At 28.7% G+C, this 25,983-nt stretch overlaps 6 protein-coding genes across 9 annotated transcripts; 2 read left to right on the top strand and 4 right to left on the bottom strand.

Moving 5' to 3' along the window:
• Positions 1-864: 864 nt before the first annotated feature.
• Positions 865-2,992, top strand: LOC125077275 (dnaJ homolog subfamily A member 2-like). Its single transcript, XM_047689181.1, has 2 exons — positions 865-1,009; positions 1,140-2,992. The coding sequence occupies exons 1-2, from the start codon at positions 941-943 to the stop codon at positions 2,283-2,285; spliced, it is 1,215 nt and encodes a 404-aa protein (XP_047545137.1). The 5' UTR covers positions 865-940; the 3' UTR covers positions 2,286-2,992.
• A 1,581-nt stretch (positions 2,993-4,573) lies between these two features.
• On the bottom strand, positions 4,574-6,755 carry LOC125076973 (transcription termination factor, mitochondrial). Of its 2 annotated transcripts, none has more exons than XM_047688732.1 (6): positions 6,332-6,755; positions 6,079-6,257; positions 5,898-6,006; positions 5,666-5,819; positions 5,291-5,441; positions 4,574-5,217 (listed from the first exon to the last, which is right to left on the bottom strand). In XM_047688732.1, exons 1-6 carry the CDS (start codon positions 6,528-6,530, stop codon positions 4,993-4,995), a joined length of 1,017 nt encoding a protein of 338 aa, XP_047544688.1. In that variant the 5' UTR covers positions 6,531-6,755; the 3' UTR covers positions 4,574-4,992. The 2 variants fall into 2 exon arrangements, with proteins under 2 accessions (XP_047544688.1, XP_047544689.1); XM_047688733.1 differs by having other exon boundaries at positions 5,898-5,994.
• Positions 6,756-8,074: 1,319 nt separating this feature from the next.
• On the bottom strand, positions 8,075-10,680 carry LOC125077118 (U2 small nuclear ribonucleoprotein auxiliary factor 35 kDa subunit-related protein 2). 2 transcript variants are annotated; one of them, XM_047688926.1, is made up of 8 exons: positions 10,633-10,680; positions 10,471-10,544; positions 10,106-10,311; positions 9,465-9,728; positions 9,123-9,299; positions 8,545-8,710; positions 8,345-8,447; positions 8,075-8,256 (listed from the first exon to the last, which is right to left on the bottom strand). In XM_047688926.1, the coding sequence occupies exons 1-8, from the start codon at positions 10,638-10,640 to the stop codon at positions 8,094-8,096; spliced, it is 1,161 nt and encodes a 386-aa protein (XP_047544882.1). In that variant the 5' UTR covers positions 10,641-10,680; the 3' UTR covers positions 8,075-8,093. The 2 variants fall into 2 exon arrangements, with proteins under 2 accessions (XP_047544882.1, XP_047544881.1); XM_047688925.1 differs by lacking the exon at positions 10,633-10,680 and having other exon boundaries at positions 10,471-10,602.
• Positions 10,681-11,300: 620 nt separating this feature from the next.
• LOC125077264 lies at positions 11,301-13,191 on the top strand. Its single transcript, XM_047689151.1, has 4 exons — positions 11,301-11,592; positions 11,724-11,921; positions 12,333-12,448; positions 12,576-13,191. The coding sequence occupies exons 1-4, from the start codon at positions 11,394-11,396 to the stop codon at positions 12,726-12,728; spliced, it is 666 nt and encodes a 221-aa protein (XP_047545107.1). The 5' UTR covers positions 11,301-11,393; the 3' UTR covers positions 12,729-13,191.
• Positions 13,192-13,258: 67 nt separating this feature from the next.
• LOC125076906 (uncharacterized protein C18orf63-like) lies at positions 13,259-16,660 on the bottom strand (the record flags this gene model as incomplete). Its single annotated transcript, XM_047688641.1, has 8 exons — positions 13,259-13,321; positions 13,412-13,525; positions 14,200-14,334; positions 15,273-15,369; positions 15,459-15,555; positions 16,064-16,241; positions 16,324-16,462; positions 16,566-16,660. Coding segments are annotated over 8 exons (918 nt in total), but the record flags the coding sequence as incomplete, so codon positions are not given.
• Positions 16,661-17,813: 1,153 nt separating this feature from the next.
• Positions 17,814-25,864, bottom strand: LOC125077292 (centrosomin). 2 transcript variants are annotated; one of them, XM_047689202.1, is made up of 13 exons: positions 25,761-25,864; positions 25,434-25,516; positions 21,590-21,642; positions 21,371-21,510; positions 21,111-21,230; positions 20,947-21,030; positions 20,805-20,860; positions 20,544-20,580; positions 20,152-20,259; positions 19,918-20,072; positions 19,769-19,840; positions 18,509-19,590; positions 17,814-18,205 (listed from the first exon to the last, which is right to left on the bottom strand). In XM_047689202.1, exons 2-13 carry the CDS (start codon positions 25,463-25,465, stop codon positions 18,012-18,014), a joined length of 2,133 nt encoding a protein of 710 aa, XP_047545158.1. In that variant the 5' UTR covers positions 25,466-25,516; positions 25,761-25,864; the 3' UTR covers positions 17,814-18,011. The 2 variants fall into 2 exon arrangements, with proteins under 2 accessions (XP_047545158.1, XP_047545157.1); XM_047689201.1 differs by lacking the exons at positions 25,434-25,516; positions 25,761-25,864 and adding an exon at positions 23,754-24,132.
• Between the last annotated feature and the right edge of the window lie 119 nt (positions 25,865-25,983).

The following is a 25,983-nucleotide window of genomic DNA, read 5'->3' as shown; positions in this document are numbered from 1 at the left end:
TATTCTCACATTAAAACAGTCCAAAATAGAGCAGCGTTCGTACTAGAAGACTACATGTGATGTTGTGTGGGCGGAGTAAAATGTGCCTTACACAACCTTCATAAAGACTTCGATATCGATTCAATCACTAATCACCTCAAAACGCTCTCTACGACGATTTTTGAGACAGCGAGATCCGAAGATGGGACAAGCGTGATCTAATGCCTTTGTAAGTCCTGAACGAGAAAAACGAGTGCGATAAGTGCGATCTCATAGCACTTTTCCATCCTCAGGATGGACGTAAATCGGAGTGCGAGAGGGTTCACATTCCAAGGTCGAGTGTATAATGTACTCGCTCCAACGCCTGACCTTCAAAAATACTAAAAATAAGTTTAATTAAAATACTGACATTCTCGTTTTAAAAAACATTCCATTTTTGTTGTATATACTTCAGATAAGTTGTATGTATTTTTTTTTGTGTCCTATGATAATTAACTACAAAGAATAAAAATAATTTCATGGCTAATTGCGACTAACCGCTAGGAATCGAATTACATTCATTCTCTCTAATGCTCAATAAATATTTTAAATATATTTTTTTAAATACAATTTTTTTAACAACTTAATAAGTATAAGTTATAAAAAAATGTCTTGCACAAATTTTATAATTCAGCTACCAGTAAGGCTACCAAAGGATTTTTTTGTTTGTGCAATGTAAAATTAAATAAATAGAGTGTTTATTAAAATAATACACATTTGTGTTAAAAATCAACGTAAATAATTTAGGCGTATAATATGATTCAAACATTAATTGCATCATCAAAGCATGGATTGTTTAAAAGTGCATGCTTAGCTTTAAAAATTATATAGTCTGTGGTAGATTATTTCTTTCTTTTCGTTTCGCATCAGCCATCAGCTGCGACGAAGTTACTCCCTTTTCTAATAATTAGTCTACATTAAAATGGCTGATAATAAATTGTATGAAATATTAGGTGTTTCGAGAACTGCAAGCGAATCTGAAATAAAACGAGTAAGTACTTCCTTTGTTACATAGGTAGTGATTTTGTATTGACAATATGAACTTCAGTCGCCTTTGTCAAGCGTGCTTGAATCATTCGATCAATGCTACCCAAATGTGAATTTATTTTTTACCATTTCAGAACTATCACAAACTTGCGAAAGAGTATCATCCTGATAAAAATCCGGCAGCTGGTGATAGATTTAAAGAAATAAGCTATGCCTATGAAGTTTTATCTGATCCGAAAAAAAGACAAACCTATGATAAATTCGGGTTAAAAGGATTACAGGAGGGTGGCCAAGGTGGAGGCTTCCCGCCTGAAGATTTCTTGGGTCACTTTTTTAGTGACATATTTGGTATGGGGGGTGGCGGCAGGGGGAGAGGTCGGGCTCGTGGGGAAGATACTATACATCCATTGAAAGTCTCTTTGGAAGATATGTATGTTGGTAAAACGGCAAAGTTACAATTAAGTAAAAATGTTATCTGTGGCCCATGCAAAGGAGTGGGTGGTAAGCCAGGATCAGTAGTATGCTGTCGCGATTGTCATGGTCAAGGTATCAAAGTTTCTTACCAGCAGATAGGACCTAATATGACTCGCCAATTTCAAACCCGTTGTCCTACTTGCCAAGGGCAAGGTGAAACAATAAATGAAAAAGATAAGTGCTCCAAATGTAAAGGGAAAAAAGTGCTAAATGAGATCAAAATACTAGAAGTGCATGTTGAGAAAGGAATGAAGGAAAATCAAAAGATATTCTTTAGAGGCGAGGGAGATCAACAACCTGACACTCAACCTGGCGATGTTATCATAGTATTGCAGCAAAAATCCCATGATGTGTTCAAAAGAACTGGTGATGATTTATTAATGGAACGTGAAATTAGCCTGACTGAAGCATTGTGTGGCTTTGAATTTGTTGTGAAACATTTAGATGGACGAGACCTTCTTGTGAGACATTTGCCAGGAGAAGTAATTAAGCCAGGTGATTTGAAAGGAATACAGGGTGAGGGTATGCCTCAATACAAAAACCCATTTGAAAAGGGAAACCTGTACATTAAGTTTGATGTTACTTTTCCTGAAAATAACTTTGCTTCTGAAGAACAACTCAAAAAAATTGAGAGTATATTGCCTCCTAGACCAGCTTTTGTTATGCCAACAGGTGAAGATGTTGAGGAGGTGAATATGATGGAGTACACAGCCAGTGAGAGAAGTCGTGGCCGTGAAGAAGCATATGCTAGTGATGATGATGAAAATATGCATGCAGGGCCTGGAGTACAGTGTGCTCACCAGTAGCTTAATAAATAAATCCAATGTTATGGATTTGTACTCAGACCTCACATTATGTAATTTGATTAAAACCTTTAGGTAGTTAATATTTACAAAAACATGTGACATTAAAATTTACAGAATGCTAGACAATTATTTGATTATATTTTTTAACTTACAAGCTCTTATAAATCCAAAATATAAATTTCTTTTAGATTTTCATGTCATTGCAATAAACCGCCTTATTTATGTATTATAAAAATACTTTTTTTAATATTATTTTTACATTAATGTTGAGGATATGGTAAAATTATTAGTAATGTTTTCATTCAATGTGATTCATTCCATACCACAGGTGCATGTATCTGGATTGGTTAATATTATCATTTTAAAAATAAATTGTTTTATTTGCTAAAGAAATTTTATTGTATTTAAGAAGGCACATGTAGTTTTAAGTACTAGACTTCATAACCAATAAACGAAATAATATTCCTTGGAATGCTAACAGTGTAATTGGGACATAGTTAATAAAATATGATATAATTATAACCAATATTGTCAACTTTAGAAACTGGATCTATTAAAATGTGTTTCAACACAAAATTTATAATCTGTTCGCAAGGAAATTTTAGCTGATCATAAATGCTAACATATTTTGTAGTATGCACTTAGACAAGTAATAATTAAATATTAAAAGAGAGAATCTTAGAATTAAAAAGGTCTCTGAAATTCGATACCCTGTGTTTATGTTTCACATCATGTAGGTAACTGTAAGTAAATAAATGTATTACAATACTCCAAAAAAACTTTTTATATTAGTTTGTATTTTTTTGACTTTGTACATATATATATATGTATGATAGTTATTGTAATATAGATTGGATGGAACTTATAATAAAACAAGCTAAAAAATAAGTCCACTGTATATCTATCTAAAAATGTTAACCCTTTTCATTTAAATCAATCAAAACGTAAATAATTATTTTAAAATGATTAGTTAAAGTTATTATTCTGTATATCCATTCCGTTATTTTATTTAGTTTCGCATATAATTTGCAAATGTTCTATCAATATTGAAAAAAAAAATATTTTGAGTTGAGATTTATAATAACAGGCTATACTGCAAAATTCATTTATTTCTGAAAATCTAATTACAATTTATTTATATAATCGAATAAAACACATTAATTATCTGTCAACCCAAAATGCAGTGTTTCCTAAAGCTGACTGGAATGCAAGTCAACAAAAAATGTTCCAAATTCAGGACTCTCCTCTAGATTTTTATGAAGAAAATGGACATATCTCTTCAATGAGTTTCATACGTCCAATTTCTTTTAATTATTAAGCAACCATAAATCCCGCCCAACATGTACTGAAGGGACGAGCTTAGCTTAAGCCTACGACTTTCAGAGCTTTATTAAACAGGCAAGCATAAGCAGAGTCCACTCAATTTTCGTTCGTGATCCATACTTTAGGAAATGCTTGAGTGGGATAAATTTTACGAATCAATACATTAGACCTTCGCGCGCAAGTAGGTAGGTACAACATTTACAGGCTGTTACCTTTTCTTCTTATACTTGTTAGTCATAAACAAACGATGAGAACTATGTATTTAAAACCTAGATAAGGTTATACATCTTGTGTTGAAGTTCAATCTAGATCGTAGAACAAATCGATAACAGATAAAATGACTGCAAATACTTATAGATCTTAGACAAGCCCGGCATCAGTAAGCTTGGGTCAAGATTTATCCTTAGACATCATAAGCATAATGGTTTACAACAATTTCTCAGTGACTGAAACATGAATTGCAATGAATAGATATTTTAATGCTCAGATTATAAAACGAATGGCCATGGGACATATATATTATAATAGTGAATGAAAATTCCCTAGAGTTAATAATCATTATAATAATTTTGTTAAAACATCAGTCAATAATATGAATAATATCAATAATGACTTGATCTATTTTAAATAATAACAAAGTTTAACACTACCGAGAATTTACATTCGCTTTTGTTACTTTAAAATAATGTTACGTGTCTTCGATTTGGCTTTTGTTTTATAATCTCATTTTTTGTATATTTTTCTAACAAAACAACTTTAGTTGTTGAAATTTCGCAGTCGCATTTATTATTGTATTTACTATGCAAAAAAAGCTATGCTTACTAAAAACTACAATCTGGGAAAGAATAGGACATTTTGTTTTAATAGAAAGTATGACCCATTAGAACTACTAATAGCACTCGCTGGAATTCGTGATGCTTACTAATTACTATAATAGGTCAATAAATTAAAAGAGTAGACACAACTTAGCAACAAACACAGTTTATTTTAAATGTCAACTAAAATAAATATGGCTTAATAGGTATGTTAAAGTTACTTTCCAATACAATAATAGTTATATACTAGTCTAATTTTTTGACATAAAACAGTTGCTACCACATAATCTTTTTTACCTTCAAACTTTAACCCTACTTTAGGTATAATTGGAAAAAATTATGGATTTTAGATATGCATTTATGTAAATAACAAATCCAGATTTTAATTGATGTTCAAACTCTGCTGTTTATCTTTAGTTTTCTATAAACAAAAGACAAACAGCAGAGTAAGAGGGTAAGTAACAGGGTTAAGTTTTTTTCTTATTTACTTAAAATTATTCAATATACATACACTGCAAATTAAAGTGAAACCTTGTCTTCATATATTTACTTTTTGACATTTGGGTTTCTCATTCAGAATCTTTAGAAATTGACTCAATGGATTCATAATATCTTTGAAAATCTCTTCTACTTCTACAAAGTATGTTTAAATTAATTTCACTGAGACCTAGACTCCTTAGCTTTTCTAATCTCAATTTTACAGTTTTTTGAGAAGCTGCAAATATTCTAGGCTTGTCCACAATTTCTTCAACATTAAAACCTTCTTCCATCAAAAAATCCAAAAAACTTTTTGCCTGCAGAGGAAAAAGAAATGAAAGATAATATTAAATATAAATATACTAATAAAAAAAGATATTGATAAGATACCTTTGTGACTCTGATAGTTTTAAGAGCAGGTATTTTGACATACATATCTTCAATAATGTCTGGTGTAGTATTTAGGCGGGTTGCAAGATACATTTTCGTTGATTTATTTTCTCCCAATATTGTCTTAGTTTCTTGAGTTATTTCAATAGATCTATGAATAATAATAACATAATTACTCTTTTAAATACCATTTAATATAATAGGATTTAATAATAATAACTAATTATATAAATAATGTTTTTTATTTATTCAAAATAATTAAACCAGATATATTGTTCAAATAATATATTACTCTTAAAAATATATCACAGATTAATTGTAAATAGAATTAATCTACTGAAATTTTACATTAGGTTTCACTAGGAAGTTTCTGACCTGTTTAATATATCTTCAGAACAACGAACCATCCAGGGATACAGGTTTTCAACACCTAAATTTCTGACTCGTAGAAGTCTTTCATATATGGTTTTATGATGATACTTAAGGACCCATAAATCACGCTGTATGCGATCCCCGGATACATTCATAGCTGAAACACAAATATTAAATAATATACATACCACAGTTAAACATAAATAAAATTACACTAAATATACCTACCTCTTACCTAATAGTACATTTAAAGAACTTTCCAGCCAATCAAATGATAATTTATATATAAAAGTTCTTTTTATGATTTGTTCACTCAAATTAGAGGGTGGACACTGTAAGAAATACTACTTTAAATTTTATATAAAAATTTAAATAAAGCATAAATTGAATTCCACATATTTTCAGTTAAGTTTTACCTTAATTCGTTGAGCAATATAATATAACCTGTTTTTACAAAAGCCATTCTCTTCATCATTTTTAGTTGTTTTGTAAATTTGGAGTAATGTTTTCACAGGCAATTTGAAAAAGGGGGTTGCATCTTTTTTTGTCAAAAAATTTAATTCCTTGATTATTCTTTCTTTAGATGCATCAACATCTGTCAAATTAAATATAGATCAGTAACTGTAAGCAAATTAAATAAGAGCTATTTATATTACATACCTTACCTACCCTTTATTTGAGTTTTACATTCGCGGGTGCCTAAGCTTTTATTTGCTATATTAGTGAAATGAAATGGAGAAGAAAATTTACTATATATTTCATGACTTTTTTGAAAATTGCTAATAGGGTAGGAACCAGAATATAATGTTCGAGCAATAGTATTACGATTTCTTAAAAATATAGATGAAATTAAATTTCTAATAGCCATTATCTTGTTCTTCTAAAATGTAAAAATATTTGTTTGTGGCATATCAAATTGAATCGGTAGATATCACTTCAGAATAAATATCTTAAAAAATATTCTATTAATATGCCTTTTTCAAAATATGTATATTAGTATTTTTAATATACGTTGTTTGGTAGGTTTGTCACATGTACTGAAATCGAATATTTATTTTGATAAAGTTGACTTCTATAATGTGAATGTGACATCTCAACATTTCTAAAAACACTTGATTGAAATAAGTGTCAAGTGTCCTATAAGTTATAACAGAGTATATATATATTGATAAATAATATTATATATGTTTTCTTTTCTATAAACATTTTTGATACTTTTGCGGATTAAACAAAATCACCCAGAAATAAAATATTATTCAAAGTATCGGATTATTTTTATGTCACGACTACATTATACTAATTTATAGAGAGTAAAGGTTGGCCTACACACTCTACCATTATATACACTAGCTATTAAAATCCAATAACAATTCATACCATATTCCTATAACATGTTTTAATATTTATTTTAAAGTGATTATAGTATCATCTTTTTGTATGCGATCCCCGGAAAGAAAAAAATTGTTAAAGATCAAACATCCCATATGAAATACTTATTGTACCTGAAAAAAATTGTATGTGTATATTGTTCGTAGGTATTTATTCTAGATTAGCTAAGTCTGTGTGCGAAATTTGTAAATCTTTACCAATGGCAATTAAACGTTCAACCCCCAATTTGCCTTCCTGTGGAGTGACTTAAAATAAGCTATATAACCTGTTCTTCCCCGGGATTCAGTCTTTAAGTCTCAAACCCTCCACACAAAATCTCATTTAAATCGGTTCAACGGTTTAAATTGAAAGGGGTAAAAGAAAGAGTTACTTCGGTATTTTTAATATTAGTATTCGATCATATCATAAAAACTATATTTTTAATTTTTATGTCTGTTTATCCGAGTTAAACTGCTAAAAATGACGTAGAACTGTATGTGAATTATTATAAGGTATATTCCAAAGTATTATTGTGGATTTGTATATCAAAATCATCAAATTGGTTGCGTTTATCAAAAGTTATAACATCTTAAAGTTCATGGAGGTAAATTTCTATAGTCCACTATAAACAGTATTAAACAAAAATGTATTTGTATATATAATTAAAATAAAATAAAATTGATGTCTGTCTTTGCTCTTTGCAACTACCGCTTTTGTTAATTAGCATAATATATTAATTTATAGATTTATTGTTATTGTCGTTTATTTAATCCACAAGAAAACCTCTTAGCATGAACTCATCGAGTCTTACAATATGATAAAATTCTTAATTTAGATTTAGGCTGAACATGAATAAAATGCGCTAAATTTTTTATCCGATTTAAAAAACTAGCGGTGGCCAGCCACTATCGTATTTAAAATCTAACAGTTTATTAAAAAAAAGGCAAAATTAATTGAATAATAAAGGTTAATGCGTAAAGGCAAAACTTAAAAATAGTCTAATAAAGTACCTAAACATGGAATACTTTTGAAAACAAAAAAAAATAATTTTTAATATTTTATTTCAGCCATCTCTTTTTCGATAAGAACTCGATCGATGATATCGATGTCGTCGATGCTTACTTTCAGAACTTCTTCTAGAATGTTTTTCTATTTCCTTATCTTTAGTTACAGGTCGTTCTGGTGATTCGGACCATCTCCAAGATCGAGATGATGTCGATCTGGGCCTGAAAAAAACAAAAACAAATACTTACTAATAATAAGTGTTTATTCAGAGGCTGAAATAATATAAAATATTAGATTATACAATAATACCTTTCAGAATGTCGATTTTCCTCATGTAGTCTCACAGGATTTTTAAAAACGTGAAGAAAATTACATGCTCTACCTTTTGGACATCTTTTACTAGACTGTAATCCTGCAAGAATCACAATTTTTATTTAACAGGTCGAAAAAATAAAAATTTTTGAGTTTGTTAATGTCAAATATTTATGTTAGTTAAATTACTAACATACCACATATGGCATAATTCCATGACAGAAGCTGGCAAAACTGTAGAGAAAGTTGCTTGCCGCCATACCATCGTGAATGTAAAGCACGATAAGCTTGAACAGCACTACGGATATCAGCATATTCTATATATGTATTACCACGAAGATGTTTCTCATAATTATTACACACCTACAAAAATTAACTAAGACTAGAAAATAATATAAATTAAAATTCATTGTTTGAAATAAATAGTTAATTAATCTTTAACTCATATGGGTGGTTTTATAACAATTAATAAAATATATTATTTTTGATTTAAAGGAAAAGAAAACAGAGGATAAATATTAATATTAGCATTGATACAGACCTTTTGGTAATCTCACTTTGTACTTTCAATACTAAAATCCGATACCTTCAATTTTTTTTCACACCTATTTTATATAATGAATAATGAGTTAAGTTAACTATGATACTTTGTTTATAAAAATTAATAAAAAATCATAAATACTAAAATATTCCTTTCTCACAAATTTTCTTTATATGGCTCTTATTTATTTCAAAGGATACATTTGTTTTAAATTTAACTTATACTTGGACTAACCTTCAACTGCACAACTTTCCCAAATTTCTGGAATTCTGGTAAAATATCTAAAAAGAAATCTTTGAAGTCTTTGTATGTGTCTGTATCTTCATATTCCAACATTATATCAGTATCATACTCATTGTAATTAGCATTTTCTAATCCAAAATGTCCAAACATATTTGCAGCTAAAAGGATCTAAATAAAAACAAACAAAAACACAACATTTTGATAAAAAGATTATTTTGACTAACTTTTGTATGAATACTTTTTCACACTTTAAATTTTTGTTTCTCTAATTACCATTATGATAGCACTAATAAGCTATAATATAAAATATAGTAAATAACACAAGTAGCTTACTTTGCTTATTCCAGGATATTTATGATTTCTAGAACATTCATCACCAAAACGGCAACATGCAGTTTTAGTAAAGAAAGGACATGGTTCACAATTTGGTTTACTTTCATATAAAATCAAAAGTTCTTTAGGAGGTTCCATTAAATCACCATTTAAAAATTTCTCTAAATTGTTCATAAATATTTCTTGTCTTTTTCTATTTTCCTCTGCAATTTCTTTTAACCGCACTGCTTCTCTTTCTCTCTTTTGTTTTTCCAATTCCCATTCCTAAAATTTAAATAAAAGATAAAATGATATATTTAACTTTGTGTTTAAGAAAATACTGTTAATTACTATTTCCAGATAAAAGCTCTTTGTAAGACATATTGACATAACAGGAGTCCATATAATAAAGGATAAAGCTCAGTTCTATGAAAGAATGATAAGTTTTTATACATACATTTCAAAATGTATTGACGTAAGTGTATTGAAATAATTTGGTTTATAATTCTACTAAATTTTTGGACATCTTAAATTTTTGAAAATATACATGGATAAATAATCTGCATATCAATAGAAACTTTACAATTAAAACATAGCTAGCCCTTCCTTGAATCCTTGAAGTTGTCATATTATTTATTTATTTTGTAAAATGCGATACTAACTAATTTTAATTTAGCTTGCTGTTGAAGTTTCTTTTGGAGTAATGATTCATTTTTGATCTGTATTTTTTTCCATTCCTCTAATGCTACTAGCTCAGCTTGAACCCATTTGTCATTTTCAATCTTATTTGATTTTTCGATTTGTTCAGCCTCAAGTAACTCTAATGCCTCTTGTTCTTTATACCAATTTTGATACTCAAGTGATGATTCTAAAAAAACATAAACATACATTACTGATCATTACAACATTTTGATAAATATATTTAAAATAACAATCACTAAATTCTAATATAAAAGAGTTGTTTAATATTTATATTTATATAAATTTAAGTAATGATTTTATTGTGTAATTTTACATGAAAAGTTACCTATTTCTTTTGCCTTTAAAGTTCGAATTCGTCTTCTTCTTTCTTTTTTAACCATATTACGCCACTCCGTATGCCTAGCAAATAAAAATGATAAATGCATAATTAATAAAAATCTGTAACTTAATATAAATGAGAATATAATATTTAAATAGTAGATATTACTTTCCCATCACATTACACAATATTAATATTTTTTTTCTTAAGCACTGTTTATTGATTTATTCTATGTAAGGAAACAATCAAAATAAATATGTTTTATCTTGAATGTAAAATTCTATTATGTTTTTTTTAATTTATCCAAAAACTTCACACTTCAGAAACTTAGAAATTGACAACATATAATGTTGCCCAATCATAATATTTTGATTTAATTCCATTAACGATGTGGTTTTCTTTTTATTACGTTGCCACTTGCCAAGTCTTAATATATCCAGTTCCTAAATATATGCATTTTTATTTTAATGTAAAAAAATCAGACTTCGGAGGATGGGGATGATGAAAAATGATACAGGTGTTTTTACATAAGCGAATCATCGGAAAAAAATAGCATTGTCCAGAAAGTGTAGTAGGTGGTAGTTGGCATAAACTGCTCCAGGTATCTACTTGGCTCATCCTTTCTGATTTCGTTCGTATTGCCTTAACTTTGTAGGACCCTTCAAGAGGAATAGCATATATTTTATATACAATACATCTGTAGGAGAGATGAGTTAAATATTATTTCAGATACACGTCAAATATACTACCTACCACTTTATAGATAGGTACTTTGTATACAAATGTATATATTTACAGTTTAAATCATATTGGAGGTAGTTTTAAAATATGAATTTGAAGTTAATTAGTTACTGGTTATAATTTTCACTTTTTTTTCAAACTATCATCTATATTTACTTCCTAAAATATTTTAATTTTCTTTATTATTAATGGATAGACATAAAGAGAATTTGAAAAGTAATATTTTAAATAACAATGAAAGTGAAATAAAAGAATTATTAGAAAATGGATTCGATCCTAACTTTGAAAATGGTTGGCCTGTAAGACTAGCAGCTCGGTGTGGACTTTTTTCCATTGTTAAATTATTCATTCAATATGGGGCTAATCCACATTCATTAAACGAAGCTGGTAAAGATACTACATACTCGTAAATTTAAGTTTTGAATATGTGTCTTCTGTGAAATAAGTGTGCCAGTGCCTAACTCTTAATAAAACAAGTATTAGTTTTCATTTATCTTTATTATTCTTATATATTACAGGTGCATCGACTTTGCAGCTTGCAGTTTTTTCTGGATTACACTGGGACACCGATGAGTGGACATACTTATTGTCGTGTTGTGACTCATCTCAGCTGGCTGATGGCGCTGCCGTTGCTATTATTTTTAACAATATAGCAGCTTTAAGGAAAATTCTATGCACTGGAAGATGTAACACAAATATACCAACTACTTTGACAGGTCTCGTCTTGCCTTTTGATTTTTTATATAAATAATATTTTCTAGAAAATAACTAGTAGGTATATCAATTGTTGCAATTTATGTATTTAATATTAAGTGTATCTGTTGTTAGATTTATTAACTTACTTGAAATAGTTGTCTTAAGTTGGCTAGAGGAGATACATTTTTTATATATATATTTTTTTATTTACTTAGTTTTCTTAAGTTAGCGAAGAGAGATCACATAGGAAATTAAAATAACTGCTAACAATTATCTAAAGCTAACTTAAGAAAACTTTGTATGATATATGTATATTATATTACTCGTATAAGATTGTTAGCCAACTTATGCCTCGAATTCGGCTGACGAGTTGTCTTTTTTTATTATTATTTTTTATAATAGTTGTAATACTTTTTTTTCTTTATTTTAAGGTAAAACAGTGGAGGATTTAGCAAAAGGATATAAAATGCAATACATTTTAAACTTTCCCGTAGTTCAGAATAGCCTTCAAGTGTCATCGCGACCATCTCCTCGTATGCCTAGATCGGTAAATAATTGCTTAAGCGATTCAAACATATTCTGTTAAAAATAACAAATAAAATCTACTAAAAATATTGTATAAGAACCGACAACAATGTAGTTTAATTACTAATTATGACATATTTGTTCTTCAGGATGTTAGAAATTCAGAAATTCGACAACAAGGCAATAGAAATTTGTCACCTTCGGTTGCGCGATTCTTTGATCTAACAGCCGGCCAGTCAGCTCTAAGTCCACCACATAGCCCATTAGGATCGATATTTCCATCGACAGCTCAACAACTGTGATGTACTGCATTTTATATTAAAATTTAGACTTTTTATCATTTTATAAATTGACATGTATTGTACCTACCTCTTATATAAATAGCAAAATAATTTTAATTTAGTCGATTATGTACAATTTAAACCAAAATGCTAAAAGCGATAATTTGTAAATGATATAGTAATATGTTATGGAGCAATATGTATGGCGTTATTTATTATATAAGATTTGGTACTCTTGGCACAATATTTTTTTACTTATGACGTACTTATGCATTTTATTGTAATAATGAATTTTTGTACAATGACCCAAAACATTTTTGAGAAAACGACTTAGAATAAATATCTCTCAAAATGAAGAACATGTGTAACAATATAATATCCTATTTTGTAATGTAATATATAAATTATATGTTAACGTTGACTTCTTTCATAAACAATTATTTTACAATTAATAAAATCTTTTACCTTATTAATACATATTTCAAAGATATAACTTGTTTTATTGTCATTTAAAGGAATTTATTAACATCAAATTATAGATATCAACTTAGTTAATGTTGTGTTGGCGTGCAGAGACTTATTAATTGAGTTTCTGTTAATTTACCGTTTAGTACCTATAAAAAAAATAGTAGGTAAGAATTAACAAGTTTACAATTATTATAATATAATGAAAAGTGTTTGTTTGTTAATTTGTTAATACTTACATTATCATAACCGTTTTCATGATGATACGAGTCATTCGTTATCTTTAGAGGAACCCCGAGAATGAACGACATTTTAAGCTTAATTGTGCTAATAAACTTCGATAATATTAAATTCTGAAAAAAAACTTATTGATTTGCGGTATTCATGATATAAGTACAAAAACTGTTGACGATGATGAGTATCTAGTCTATCTAGTAGTATCTATTCCGTATGAAAAGGCTTTCAAAAATTGTGTACTATAGTTATATTTTGTAATATAGGTTATTTAACAAAAAAAAAGCAAATGAATCGTAACAACGTACTTGGGTTTTTACTTTCGCTTTATTACGTATTTTTATTAATTGAACTATACATTTTAAATTAGTAAAATCAAATTCTTGTTTAACTGCGTATTGTTATCACTATAAAGTTATTTTCTGGTTTAACTATTGTTAGAATTATTACAATACGTAAAATTGGTAAAATTGTCTATGACTAAATGTAATTGTCTTTAAATAGTTTGAGTATTTATAATATTATTTTGTCAATACGCCTGAATGCTATTTTAGTTTAGGGTCTATGCTACAGAAGACTCTACCTCTAGTAATATATAACTATAGTTTATTGCAACCACAAGAGGACAAATGCCAAATTAACAATATTTACAGAAATGTCGTTAAATCATCTGATTTATATTTATATATCGAAATATACTACTTATTTCGATTATGGAAACAAATAAAGTAACTATATATATATATATATATTTGCAGACAAGAAGACTAACAATAATAGAAAATAAACTAACTTCTGCATTTTTAGGTAACGGCGTGATGATAGGATAGCTTCTTAGAAGGCAAACCTCTGGATACGTCAGTGGTTCGCCGCGCCAAAACCGAACTTTGTAGTATGAATATTCTTCGTCGGGCAATCGATATCCATGCTAAGAAGAAATCGTTTTTAATTAAACTATTTTTATGTAAATGAGGTACATTTGGATCTTCCAGCATAATACTTTTGCTAATTGTTCGCGTGTGTATCCGCTTGCAAGCAATTAGCAAAAGTATTTCGAGTGTGTTAGTTTTTACGTGCGCGACGGACAGGGTGCACACTTCAGGTGGGTTTTGAATAAGGAGTATCTCCATATTTATATTGTGAGTTGTGACAATTACTTAAGACTGCCAAGCTAATCATTTCTCTATTTATATAACTGAATAAAATAACCGGCGAGTTGACAACAAGTTGAGTCCAGTAAATTTATTATGTAAAAACTTTCTTTACTCGCTTTTAATCTCCTTACTGTGAGCGTCAGACAAATGTAATTCGACATGTGAATTCTAGAATTTTCTTGTCGAATTACATTTGAGCAGATATTGTTAACAAAGTGATCAGTGTCCTCACAAAAATCTTTACAAATTATTTAAAGTTTAGTTTTTTGTTATGGTATGCGTAATTAGTAGATATATACAAAAAGTTACAGAATTTTCTAGCAACACTATGAAAATTGGCCATTTAACGATCCCAGACTCAAATGAACTGGAATTTAAAGCCAGTTAAATAAAAATAAATGAAAAATTAAACTTGTAGAAAAAAAAAATCGTTCATGCAACTTGGGGTACCCCCGAAGTCGTTGATTTCTCTATTTCATACACCTGCCATAAATCTCGCAGATTCACGTAGGCAGAAGATTTTTTTTCACATTAAATCTCATATTTCTATCAAACAGTATTTAATTCAACTCATTCAATTCGGTTGTTGTCCGCGGTACTACCAGATTTAACGTTTAAAAGCAAATGTGATGCCACTGACGTCCACGCTTGGTCTAACCCTACCACTGAAGGTAAAATAATAATAATAAATAATAAATATTTTTAAACTTGCAATATTTTTCCAGTGTCGACGTATATCCTTGTAACACTTAAAAACTCCAGACTTTGGCAAAGACTTGCTGTATTCTTCAATTATAGCCTTGTTCAAGCTTAAATAATGTTATACAATAAGATTATCATTATCAAAATATAATAAATACAAAGCGAACATAAAATTATTTAAAATTAAACTGAATACCTCGGTAGGACTGTTATACTTTCCCCGGGAAGAAAGTTTTCTTTCGATTTCATTAGATTTATTTTAACTGGTTTTAATTCTAACATTGTGTAGTCGTCTGTAACAGTGATTCGTTGTACAATTTTAACAGCACACTTTTTGTTATTAAATTTTATTATTACAAATCGATATGACTTGTAACGGTTATTGCGCGGTTTGCCTAAATCTGAATCTGATGTCATATGTCAGTACTTATTAAGGAAATATAAATTATGAAGCTAATAATATCTATTAATATATTTGAAGAAAATTTGTTTTTATAATTAATCAAATAATTAAAATGTTGTTATTTGTATTTAAAAGATTGTAAACAAAAATTGTATGGCTCGGCACTCGGTTGGTTATTTGTTAATGTGCTTTCTTTAATAGAGAACACAATTAATTAGTTTGTATATTGTAATTACAGACTTGTAAATCTCATTATACCTACATATTAATTCACGTAAATGTATCAAGTTATAAACTCATTAATAGCCTTCTGGTGTGCAGTTAACAACTCAAAGACATTAAGATAATACAATTACTAAGTACTTCTTAACTAGTTCGGTAAATTTGTAAGTACTTACCGTTTACATATAGTTTCAATTTTATACCATCTTGAGGACCAAAAACTTTTAAGAAATCTCGGTTATTAATAAAATAATTTGGACCTATATAATTCCATACGGGTGCAATTTTAGCTGACATTGTATAAAAGAAGCACATTGAATAAACATCAGATGTTACTTGACGAATGCTGCCGTCCTTAAATGTTGTAATATGAGTTATATGAGTTGTGTATAAAATAACAACTGAATAACTTGAATAACATAATACAATTACTCACTTGAATCAAAGAATATTTTAAAAATAGTGAATTTAAACGGTCATAATCATCACCTATTTTATTAAAAATAATATGAATTTGCTTAACATCATTTTTATCGGGACAAGATAATATAGAAGAAGCTGAAAATATAATCATCCTAAAAAATCAAATTTTATATTAAATGCATGCAACTAAATTTAATAATACATACCTCTATTACGTAGGTCTTATGTAGACAAGATATTTAATATTTGTCCTACCTGCATTTAAGTATCTTCCAATGGTAATTTGATGGTGCAGAACGATCGTGTTTGTCTTTTACGTTTGCTATAGCCTTAAGATAACATAAGTTATTAAAATTTTCGTTTAAGATTTTATAAGTATAATAAGTCGACATTTTCAATAAAAACGTAAGTTAATTAAAGAACCGTATACTTTTTGAAATATCGATTTTCCCGCCAAATTAAATTTAAAAAAAAAAACAATTTTTGTAATAATTGTAATAAATGTATATTTTTTTTATAGATAAACACTAAACAAAAATAGTGTGTTTCGTTTACTTCACATTTTCAGCTATTATTTACAAAATGGCGTATGTTGAGGCGTGTACGAAAAGGCGCTAATAATTCGAAAATCCGAATCGAAGTGTGGGCCTGGCCTAAATAACAATTCAGTAGTTAGTAGGTAAAATAAATTGTTGATCAAGTAGTTATAATTAAAAATATCGCAATACCACACCCTCTTACAATCAGTCTATTTGCATATTTTCATATTATACAAATTCGGTATTAATACAATTTTATAATTTACTATTATTTTTTTATATATCTTCTATACTAATACAGTGAATCCTAAATCATGTTAAATATTTATTTTACTCGTCATTTTAAATTACTTTTATTTTTACAAATTTTCAAGTGAATTTTTTTTTTTTTTGAGTCTAACAAACGTTATTTCAATATTGTACACGATTTTCGATTCATGTATAATAATATAGTAGAACCCGGTTTTTCTGAATTAAGATTTTACACCGACAAAGTCGAAACTGCATGTTTTTAAAAAAGATAATTTATTTTTATTTTCAATAAAAAAATTGAGAATAATAGAAATGCCTCAAATTACTTAAGGTATTACTAATGTTTCTATTTAAAACTCTTTTTAAGCTTATCACTTGCGTTAGGAGTGGGTACGACAATAGCTCTAGGGGTCGATTAGGAATCGGTCAACTTTAGGCGGCCCAAATACCATTGCGCTTGTTTTGGGCGCGAGAATACAATTCATATGTTTTAATAGTATGACGACATGACATAATGAAGATTTATCGTTGCAGCGTACTTACTCTTACAGTTTTAACAGTATTTGAACAATTTTTTTACATGAATGTTCTAGTTCTCGTAGAATATGACAGTGATTTTCTGCTACCTAAAAATTTTTTGGTAAATTTTTAGCACTGTTGCTTGCCAAAATATTGTGCTCGGTTACATTAAATAAAAAATTAAAACGTTTTTTTGTGTATAAAATTTTTATTTTACTTTAAAATACACGGTTATGTTGCTAACAAATCAATTTAGATGAATATGAACTTATAAAGTATGTCATGAAAAAAAGGCGTCAGTAGTATAAAACTATTACATAAAAAAAACTCATTAATACATAATTATTGTCAATCGGATAGCTAGACTTAATCTAGTGCACGAAGGATAAAATTAATTGTTATGTTCAAACTGATCCCGAGCCTTACGCAATACTCCCTGTGTTTTATGAATTTCTCTGCAAATTGCACGTTGCACATTTCTTTTTCTCATATTAGCTGCATTAAGTTGCGTTAGAGTTTCTGCTAGCGTTGCTTTGGTTCTTGCCAACTTTTGCTTAAGAGTAACATTTTCTTCATACAACGAACCTATAAAATGATACAATATTAATATTCAAAAAAGTTTGTCTTTAGATATTTTTAAAAAATTGTAAGGAGTTAGAAATATATTTGTAAAGATTATATATAATCTTTACAAATATATACCTTTGATTTATATTTTGTTTTTCTTTAATGAATATCAAACTATAATATACTTCCTGTTAAAATATTTCAAGATATTTTTTTATCGTTTCATTCAATATTATAACACAAATACTTTCAAGAGCTATGCTTTAAAATGCATAATTTTAACATATTCTGAATTAAAAGGGTTAATAGAAATATACATACGAGGCGACAAATTGACTGCGTCATTTTGTTCCAGGCTCGAAAGTCTATCACTGTCTATTCCTTGATCTGGCGATGTAGGTCGGTCTTCTTCAGAATTAACTCCTTCATGGATTTCAACCATATTATTTACAGCTTCCATTGCCATTTTCCGAGTAACTTCTATTTCCAATTGTGCGTTGGATTCCAATGCGGTAGACAACTTTTCACGTGTTTCTTCTAATTCTCTCTCAATACGCAGCCTGTCATGTTGTGCTCTTGCTCTTTCCAGAGCCGCCTGCGAAGCCTGGACAGTTGCCTCATCTGCTGCCCGCCTAAGTGAACGTTCCGTTTCTAAAAATGTGACCTCCAATTCTTGTTTTTCAGCTCTTAACTTTTCTATCATTTGCATATTGTAAGTAATCTGCTGTTCATTTTCTTTGATTCTTGTTTCCAAAGCGAATAAAGTATGTTTCATAGTTTCTAAATGTTTATTCGCATCTTTAGCATTTTGCTGTTCCAACTCTAGAGCCTCTTTGATTTTTTCGTTTTCTACCGTAAGATCATTAATTTGTTTCAGTGCCAGTTCTAATTTTGTATTTAAGTCTAATTTTTCTTCTTCTAACTGTTGATTGCGCTTAGATATGTCACCAATTTTTTCGAGAATAGCATTTTCGTTTATAGGTTTACTGTCTTCAGATTGAGACCCATAAGACACTTTGGATCTTCGCGACCGATGTCTATTTACATCTGAAATACACTCTTTAACCGCTACTCCTGTATCACAGAGCCCAACTCTTGCTAAGGAAACATTTCTATCGGGTTCCGACCAACATTCTGATTCCGATATAACATCAGCTTGGGGAACATTGCGGATAGCTTTTCTCAAAGAATATCTGTTGTTATCATCACTGCACATCAAGTGATGTCCGAACATCATAGTTAAATCTTCTATCCTCATTGATTGTGATATATCTAGATTACTTTCATCCATTGTGAAATCATCTGGAGCCATTGATTCATCTAATTGTAAACCTACTGGTAAAGCTAGGCTTTGTTCTAATATACTTTCGGCTAGCTTTTTCTTTTCCTCGCCCAAAACACATCTGTAATTTTTTTTTATTAAATTATTATAATACTAGCATCTGATACTCCGAACTGATGTAATTGGAATTTTTAATGTAATTTTAATTTTGACGAACTTACATAACAAATGACTTATTTATGTTTATTGCTTTTCTTATTTTTATTGATATGTTTTTAACGTGTAATAAATTTACTTACTTATGTGACAACAATTTATCAAGAAAATATGCCAATCCTTGCAAGCGTCTTGTAAGCAGTTGTTGAAGGTTCCTGAAAACAATATTAAAATTAGAAATGATAAGTTATTTTGTTTTTATATATTTGGCTTATGTATATTAAAAATATACCCAGCGGAATCTTCAGTTTGCGCATTGTCAAAACTAGTCTGCAGCAGCCTGACCTTATTTTCCAAATCTTTGATATGCTCATCCTTACATTTTAATATTTCTTCATATTTTTCCAGCTGTGAGTCGCTTACGTGTGCGTATGTCAACTCCTTATCCTGTTAATTAATACCCTTTTATTAGAATAAACTGAAAAGTTGTAAATAAGAAATAATATACGAAAGAGTAATAATGTACCAGTTTTAATTTTTTTATTTCCTTGTCCTGTTGTTGAATTTTTTTCATACATCCTTTGATCATTTGTAGGGCCTTGTGGTTTTCTTTCTTTAGTCTTGTCAGTTGGTCCTGCGACATGTAAAGGAATATATTTTACAAAACTGTTTGTGTCAATCATGCTTGTGATTGGAACTGAATATTACGCACAATCTATACAGTAAAATAAAGGCGGTGTTCCCAACAGAAAGAGTAGGTCCGGGGCTACGTAGCAAAATTTACTTTTTACCACAGGGAGTGGAGTGAAGGCGGCGGCTATCTTTCATAAGACAGTCAAGGTATCATATCTTGTAATGTTTATTTAGTTTTTCAGGTTTATTATAATGTAATTTTTGATACGTTTAGTGTTTACTTACCAAGTCCTCATTATTAACCGTAACAGCTAAGTAATCTCTGAAATTAAAAAATAATCAAGTTGTTAAAAAAAGTTGACTTCCATCATCGTGTCGAGATTCGAGTACGAATGCAGACAAATGTATTTAATGATGATGATACAAAACACATGATTATTTAATTATGGTGAAACCTCTCGGTGTATTGTTATTTCTTATTTTATCAATATGCATCGAAATTGATTATTTTTTATATGGAAACAAATATTTATTATATTGACTTACCCAGCTGATTCCGACTGATATGTTTCGTCAACGAGGTCGGTGTGATTTCCTGTTTCCTAAAATTGTAAAAATATTGTTGCATCAGTGAGCTATTTAGGTCTGCGTATCGTTCAATACTAAACTTAATATAAAGGAATGGTACCTTTATCGGTTCACTATTGTCTTTTCTGGTCACTGTAATACTGTTATTTACTGACACCTCTGCAGTTTCAGTGGATATCGACCCCTATTTATGAAGAAATTAATAGATTAGTTACAAAAACACTTTATTAATGATAAATATAAACTATATTATACATCTATTACCTGATTCTCTAAGACATCGATGGCTTCAGCTGCCGCTGCAAGCAATTCTTGTTTATCAGTTAGTTGTCTTCTTAGTTCCTCAACTTCAACTTGAAGGCGGACGTTATGTTCTAATAAACCCTAAACAAAAAAAAATATAATTCGTCAGATGATCGATGAAAGTAAAATATATAAACATAAGTATATGGTAGTCGCACAAGTGATTGCTGGTAATTTACAAAAACGAGCATTTTAAATTCTTTGTTTGTCTTATAACTTACTTGGACGGCGGGCGGTGCACCGCTACCTAATTTTTCTTCTAGAAAATATATACGTAATTTAAGATGAAAGTTTTCTTTTCTTAAACCATTTAACTGTTCTTCATATTGTTTCATGCTTATTCCACTTGCAGTTGTGACATCTGTGAATTATAGAGTTTCTAAAAAAATACTGTAGTTTTACTATTTAAATTATTGTTTATCAATTAGAATTTTTCATACCGTGGCCATCTGGAGTGGGAAGTGTCATCTCTTGCAATTTTCGAGGGCTTGTACTGTAAAATTATGTCATTATTTTTTTTTTATTTATACATTTTTTTTTAATTATACATCCTAATATTATATAACGTGAAAGCGTCTTGACTACTCAACAAATCATCGTGTAATTTTGCACATACGTTTTCAGACGTACGGAAGAACATACGGAGGTTTCCTATTAGGTATTAGGTTTAATACTCAAGTATTTAACACTCAACAAGGACATAACTGCGCACGAAAACTATTAGGTGTGAGCTTTATTTTTTTATCCTCTACGTCTTTTTTGGCAGAAACTTTACCTTACTAGAACATAAACTAATTTTCAATATAAAATGACAATTCAGTTATTTTTCACATAAAGTGTGTATTCTATTGATATATGAAGATTGAATAATAAAAGGGATAAGCTGTTTATACATAGGTAATATATTATTGTGAAAGATCTGTTTATTGAAGTACTTAATGTAAGCTTACTTACTACATAAAATATTTTTAAACGTCATATAAATTGAGGAGCCAAATAAGTACTACCAGTAAGTAATCCACAGTGCCAACTAATCTAAAACGCATGTATGTTCTAGTGTATTTTTTGTGTATTTACTCAATTCAAATATGTTTTTTTTTAAATGTTTTTATAATTTCTCTACAGACGTCCTGTCTGTGCCGTTGTTATTTGATATTTTTAATGTGCCTGCATTTTACAGGCAACATCATAATCAAAATTTTGTACTGCCAATTGATGTTAAAAAGCTTGCATTCAACTCCACGACGACTACTTCTTCATTGATTCGGAGTTTGTTTTTGTTGAGTCCTTGGAGTTAACAATTTTCGTGGGATCTGGATTTGTCAGACTAGAGTCAGTTTCTCAGACTAGATGGTTTTTGGTCAGTTTGTCCATAATCTGGTAATCTCTATTATGTCTCAAGTGTAAAATACGAAGTTTTTCATATCGTCGCGATATTGCAAACACTTTCAAATATTTTTTTAAAAATACTGGCTTATTTATCATACGTGATAGCCTTCAGTTTAATAACTACATATGTATAACATTTATAATACATCTTACTATAGGCCTCACGAGTATAAGAACAGTTATTTAATTAATAGAAAACACTCAAATCATATTAATATTGAAATGGATTAATAATAATTATATTTTTATTAATAACTTATTCTACTAAGTATTAAATAAATTATAATTTTATCTATAAAATATAGTAAAATACGAGTGATATTATGCCGAAATTACTATTAATGTAACGCAAAAATCTAGAGAACGGTAAATCGTCATAAGTTTTTCTTAAATTTAAAAATGTCACTAATACATACACGGTACGGGTTCAACATAACAAGATGCAGACACTGGCAATAAAAAAAATACTTGCTACAAATGATCATGTTCGCATTTAAAACTTATGAACGCAATTATTCTTATTATTTACCATTTATTCGTCAAATGATGGTGTAAATAAATATTACGACATATTTTGAGTCACAATTAACAAATATTACTATATATGTATAGTTGAAATCTGTATCGAACCGATTATAATATAGTATTCCTCCGAGTATAGTGTACTGTTACAACTTATCGCTATTACGAATATTTTATTTACAGAAAACACATACATCAAATAATTGATTTCGATAATAGGGCAAATAAACTGAACTAATGTTTATTTATTTATTACTGTTATTTTTTTAAAACAAACGGCTACCTAATTTGACTGATATTTTACAAGATAGATCTTTCTGAAAAAGTTGTTGCAATTCAAGTTGCGTGAATAAAGATTTAATTATATTAATAATAACATATTATTATATTATTGTAATAAAAAAAAAAAAGATATATTATAATTATTAAGTATAATGTTTCTAATCTAATCTATCGATCAACCCTACAAAATTATAAAAGCAAGTTTTTGTCCCTTTTTTTGTTTATAAATATATTTTTTTTTATATGCGTATATGATACATATATTTTTTCACATCAAATAAAATAATAAGTGAATAAATAATAATGCTTTATTAATAGATATATTTGTTGCACACATCTCGTTATTACACAGAAAAGGATAAGTTCAACTATATTATAATAAATAACATTATTTATGATATATTTACGTACCTAAAGGGTGATGATATATTATTAACAACATGCTTAGATGTAGTCATTCGAGGTAAAGTTGCCATTTCAACCACAATTTAAATAATGTGTTTACGAAACACACACGCCAAAAAATCTTAAATTATAAAATCACAATATCACAAAAAGAACACGACTGATTGCACTATGTCTTCACGGTGTCTATTAATAAATCGTTCACTTTTATGCTATAATATTGTTCACCGGATAATTAAGTGATAACTAAATATTATATCTTAGGTCAATTGTAATAATAATAGATATAAACAATGACAACAACAACATTACGAATGTATTACGAGCAACAAAATCCGTAAACGACGTTGTGTTGAACGTGGTTGTTTTGAGTTTTGACTGCACATATGAAGCATACAGAAACTAGGACAGGCATACTTCGGGATGATATCGGGAACATTCGAGCGTCTCCGTAATTTTGTAGATGAAATATTTTTACTCTTTGGTACCAAATAAGATGAAAAGAGATAAATATATTTCACACCAGAGATCCGACCGGCGATCGTACAAAGGGCGGAGTCGGATGCTGTTAGATACGGAAATAGATTAACTGATTTATTCCGAATATTATTAAGAATATTAGTAGCAAATTTATGTTTTAGCACATAACTGACCTACCTTATAGCATCATTATACTTTACTTAATAAATTGTCAGTAACTGTTGAGATGTTAAATGTATTATATTAAATAATTGAATATAATTTTATCAATGGTTAACATCATTATTTTAACTTATTAGTTATTACCATGAAAAATATTTCTAAGTGAATTTGTATTGTATATATTTTTATATTTTTTTACTGTCATTTTATAAGGAGTAATGTTTTCAATAGCAATGATATTATTTATTAAAAGAGCATCAATGCTCATTTATTTTTTAGTACCAGCTTCCAAACTTTACAAGTTGTATTTTGTATATTATATGTTATTTTACCAATTATTTCATTTTATTAACAATTGTCCGTAGTCACTTTGTGCTTTTAAAGGTGGTGTCCTTACTGTATCAAACTACTACAAAAGCTGTAATCATGTCATAGTGAATTGTTGGCATGTTACTCAATTTAGGTGTTTCTTTAAACCAGTATACTTACGAAAATATACATTTGTTTTTTAAGAACAGTAACAATTTCTGGAATGCTTGCATGGCATTACATCAAGACTTCCTTTAAGTGACTAAAAGGAGTCGGAGAAAAATTTGAGAATTTCAAACTTTTAGGAGAATAATGCCTTATATTAAAATTCTTATCCTATTAAATAGATATGCAATTATTATATTTTGCTTAATTTGTAAATAAAATAGCCAATTCTTATACAATTAAATTAAATAAAACAATCCATAAGTTTGACTTGTGTCTCATACATCTGCAATATTTAGAAATGATAAGATGTACTTAAATGGCAAATGCTCACATCCTCTGTAACAGATATATTCTTAGAGCAAACGTCTCTATTTATAGGCAGTTATTTAATCTACAAAGCCATTAAAACTATACTAATAGCTTCTAGATGATCCACATTTTCAATTCAATGTTTTTTTTTTATCAAGCCAATGTAAAAGACTACCTAATTGATTTAACATTTGCATATTTTTAAGTTAAAAATAAGTATATAACATAAAATATTTTATTAATTAATGAGATACTTACATAATAGCACCTTCAACTGCAGAATCTGACATGATTGTTTTATTTAATTTCTTTGTACCAAGGAACTTTCTTGAATGAAAAATCTACAAGTAAATCACAAATTAATACAGTATTAAATGTAGCACTAAAAAGGACATTATTTTAGCGCTTTTCTAGGGAATTATTATTCAATTGAAGTTTATGTTTAGTTTTAATTCGGATGTCAAAATAATAAAATTGCCCTAAAAATTTTTACTTCTGAAATACTCGACAGTATGTTACAGTAATAATGGAATTTAAGCAATAATATTTATTTTTAACCGTTTTTTGACTAAACTGTTAACTTACAAGCAATTAAGATACACGATATCGCTTTACGTTATACAATTAAACATTTCAAATCTTTTTAAATTTAACGATGATGAATATCATATGACATTTCTGTCTTTTCTATATTCCAAACAAAGGAGTTTTAATCTGTTAAAAAGATAAAAAACGTTTCAAATGAAAAAACATGCTCTTTTTTTAAAGGAATAATGCAGTTTACACTAAATATATAAAATATTTTTAG

The sequence above is a fragment of the Vanessa atalanta genome, chromosome 3, assembly GCF_905147765.1.
Source record: "Vanessa atalanta chromosome 3, ilVanAtal1.2, whole genome shotgun sequence".
In the NCBI taxonomy this organism is placed as follows: Eukaryota; Metazoa; Arthropoda; class Insecta; order Lepidoptera; family Nymphalidae; genus Vanessa; species Vanessa atalanta.
This window is presented reverse-complemented; position numbering and strand designations above follow the sequence as displayed.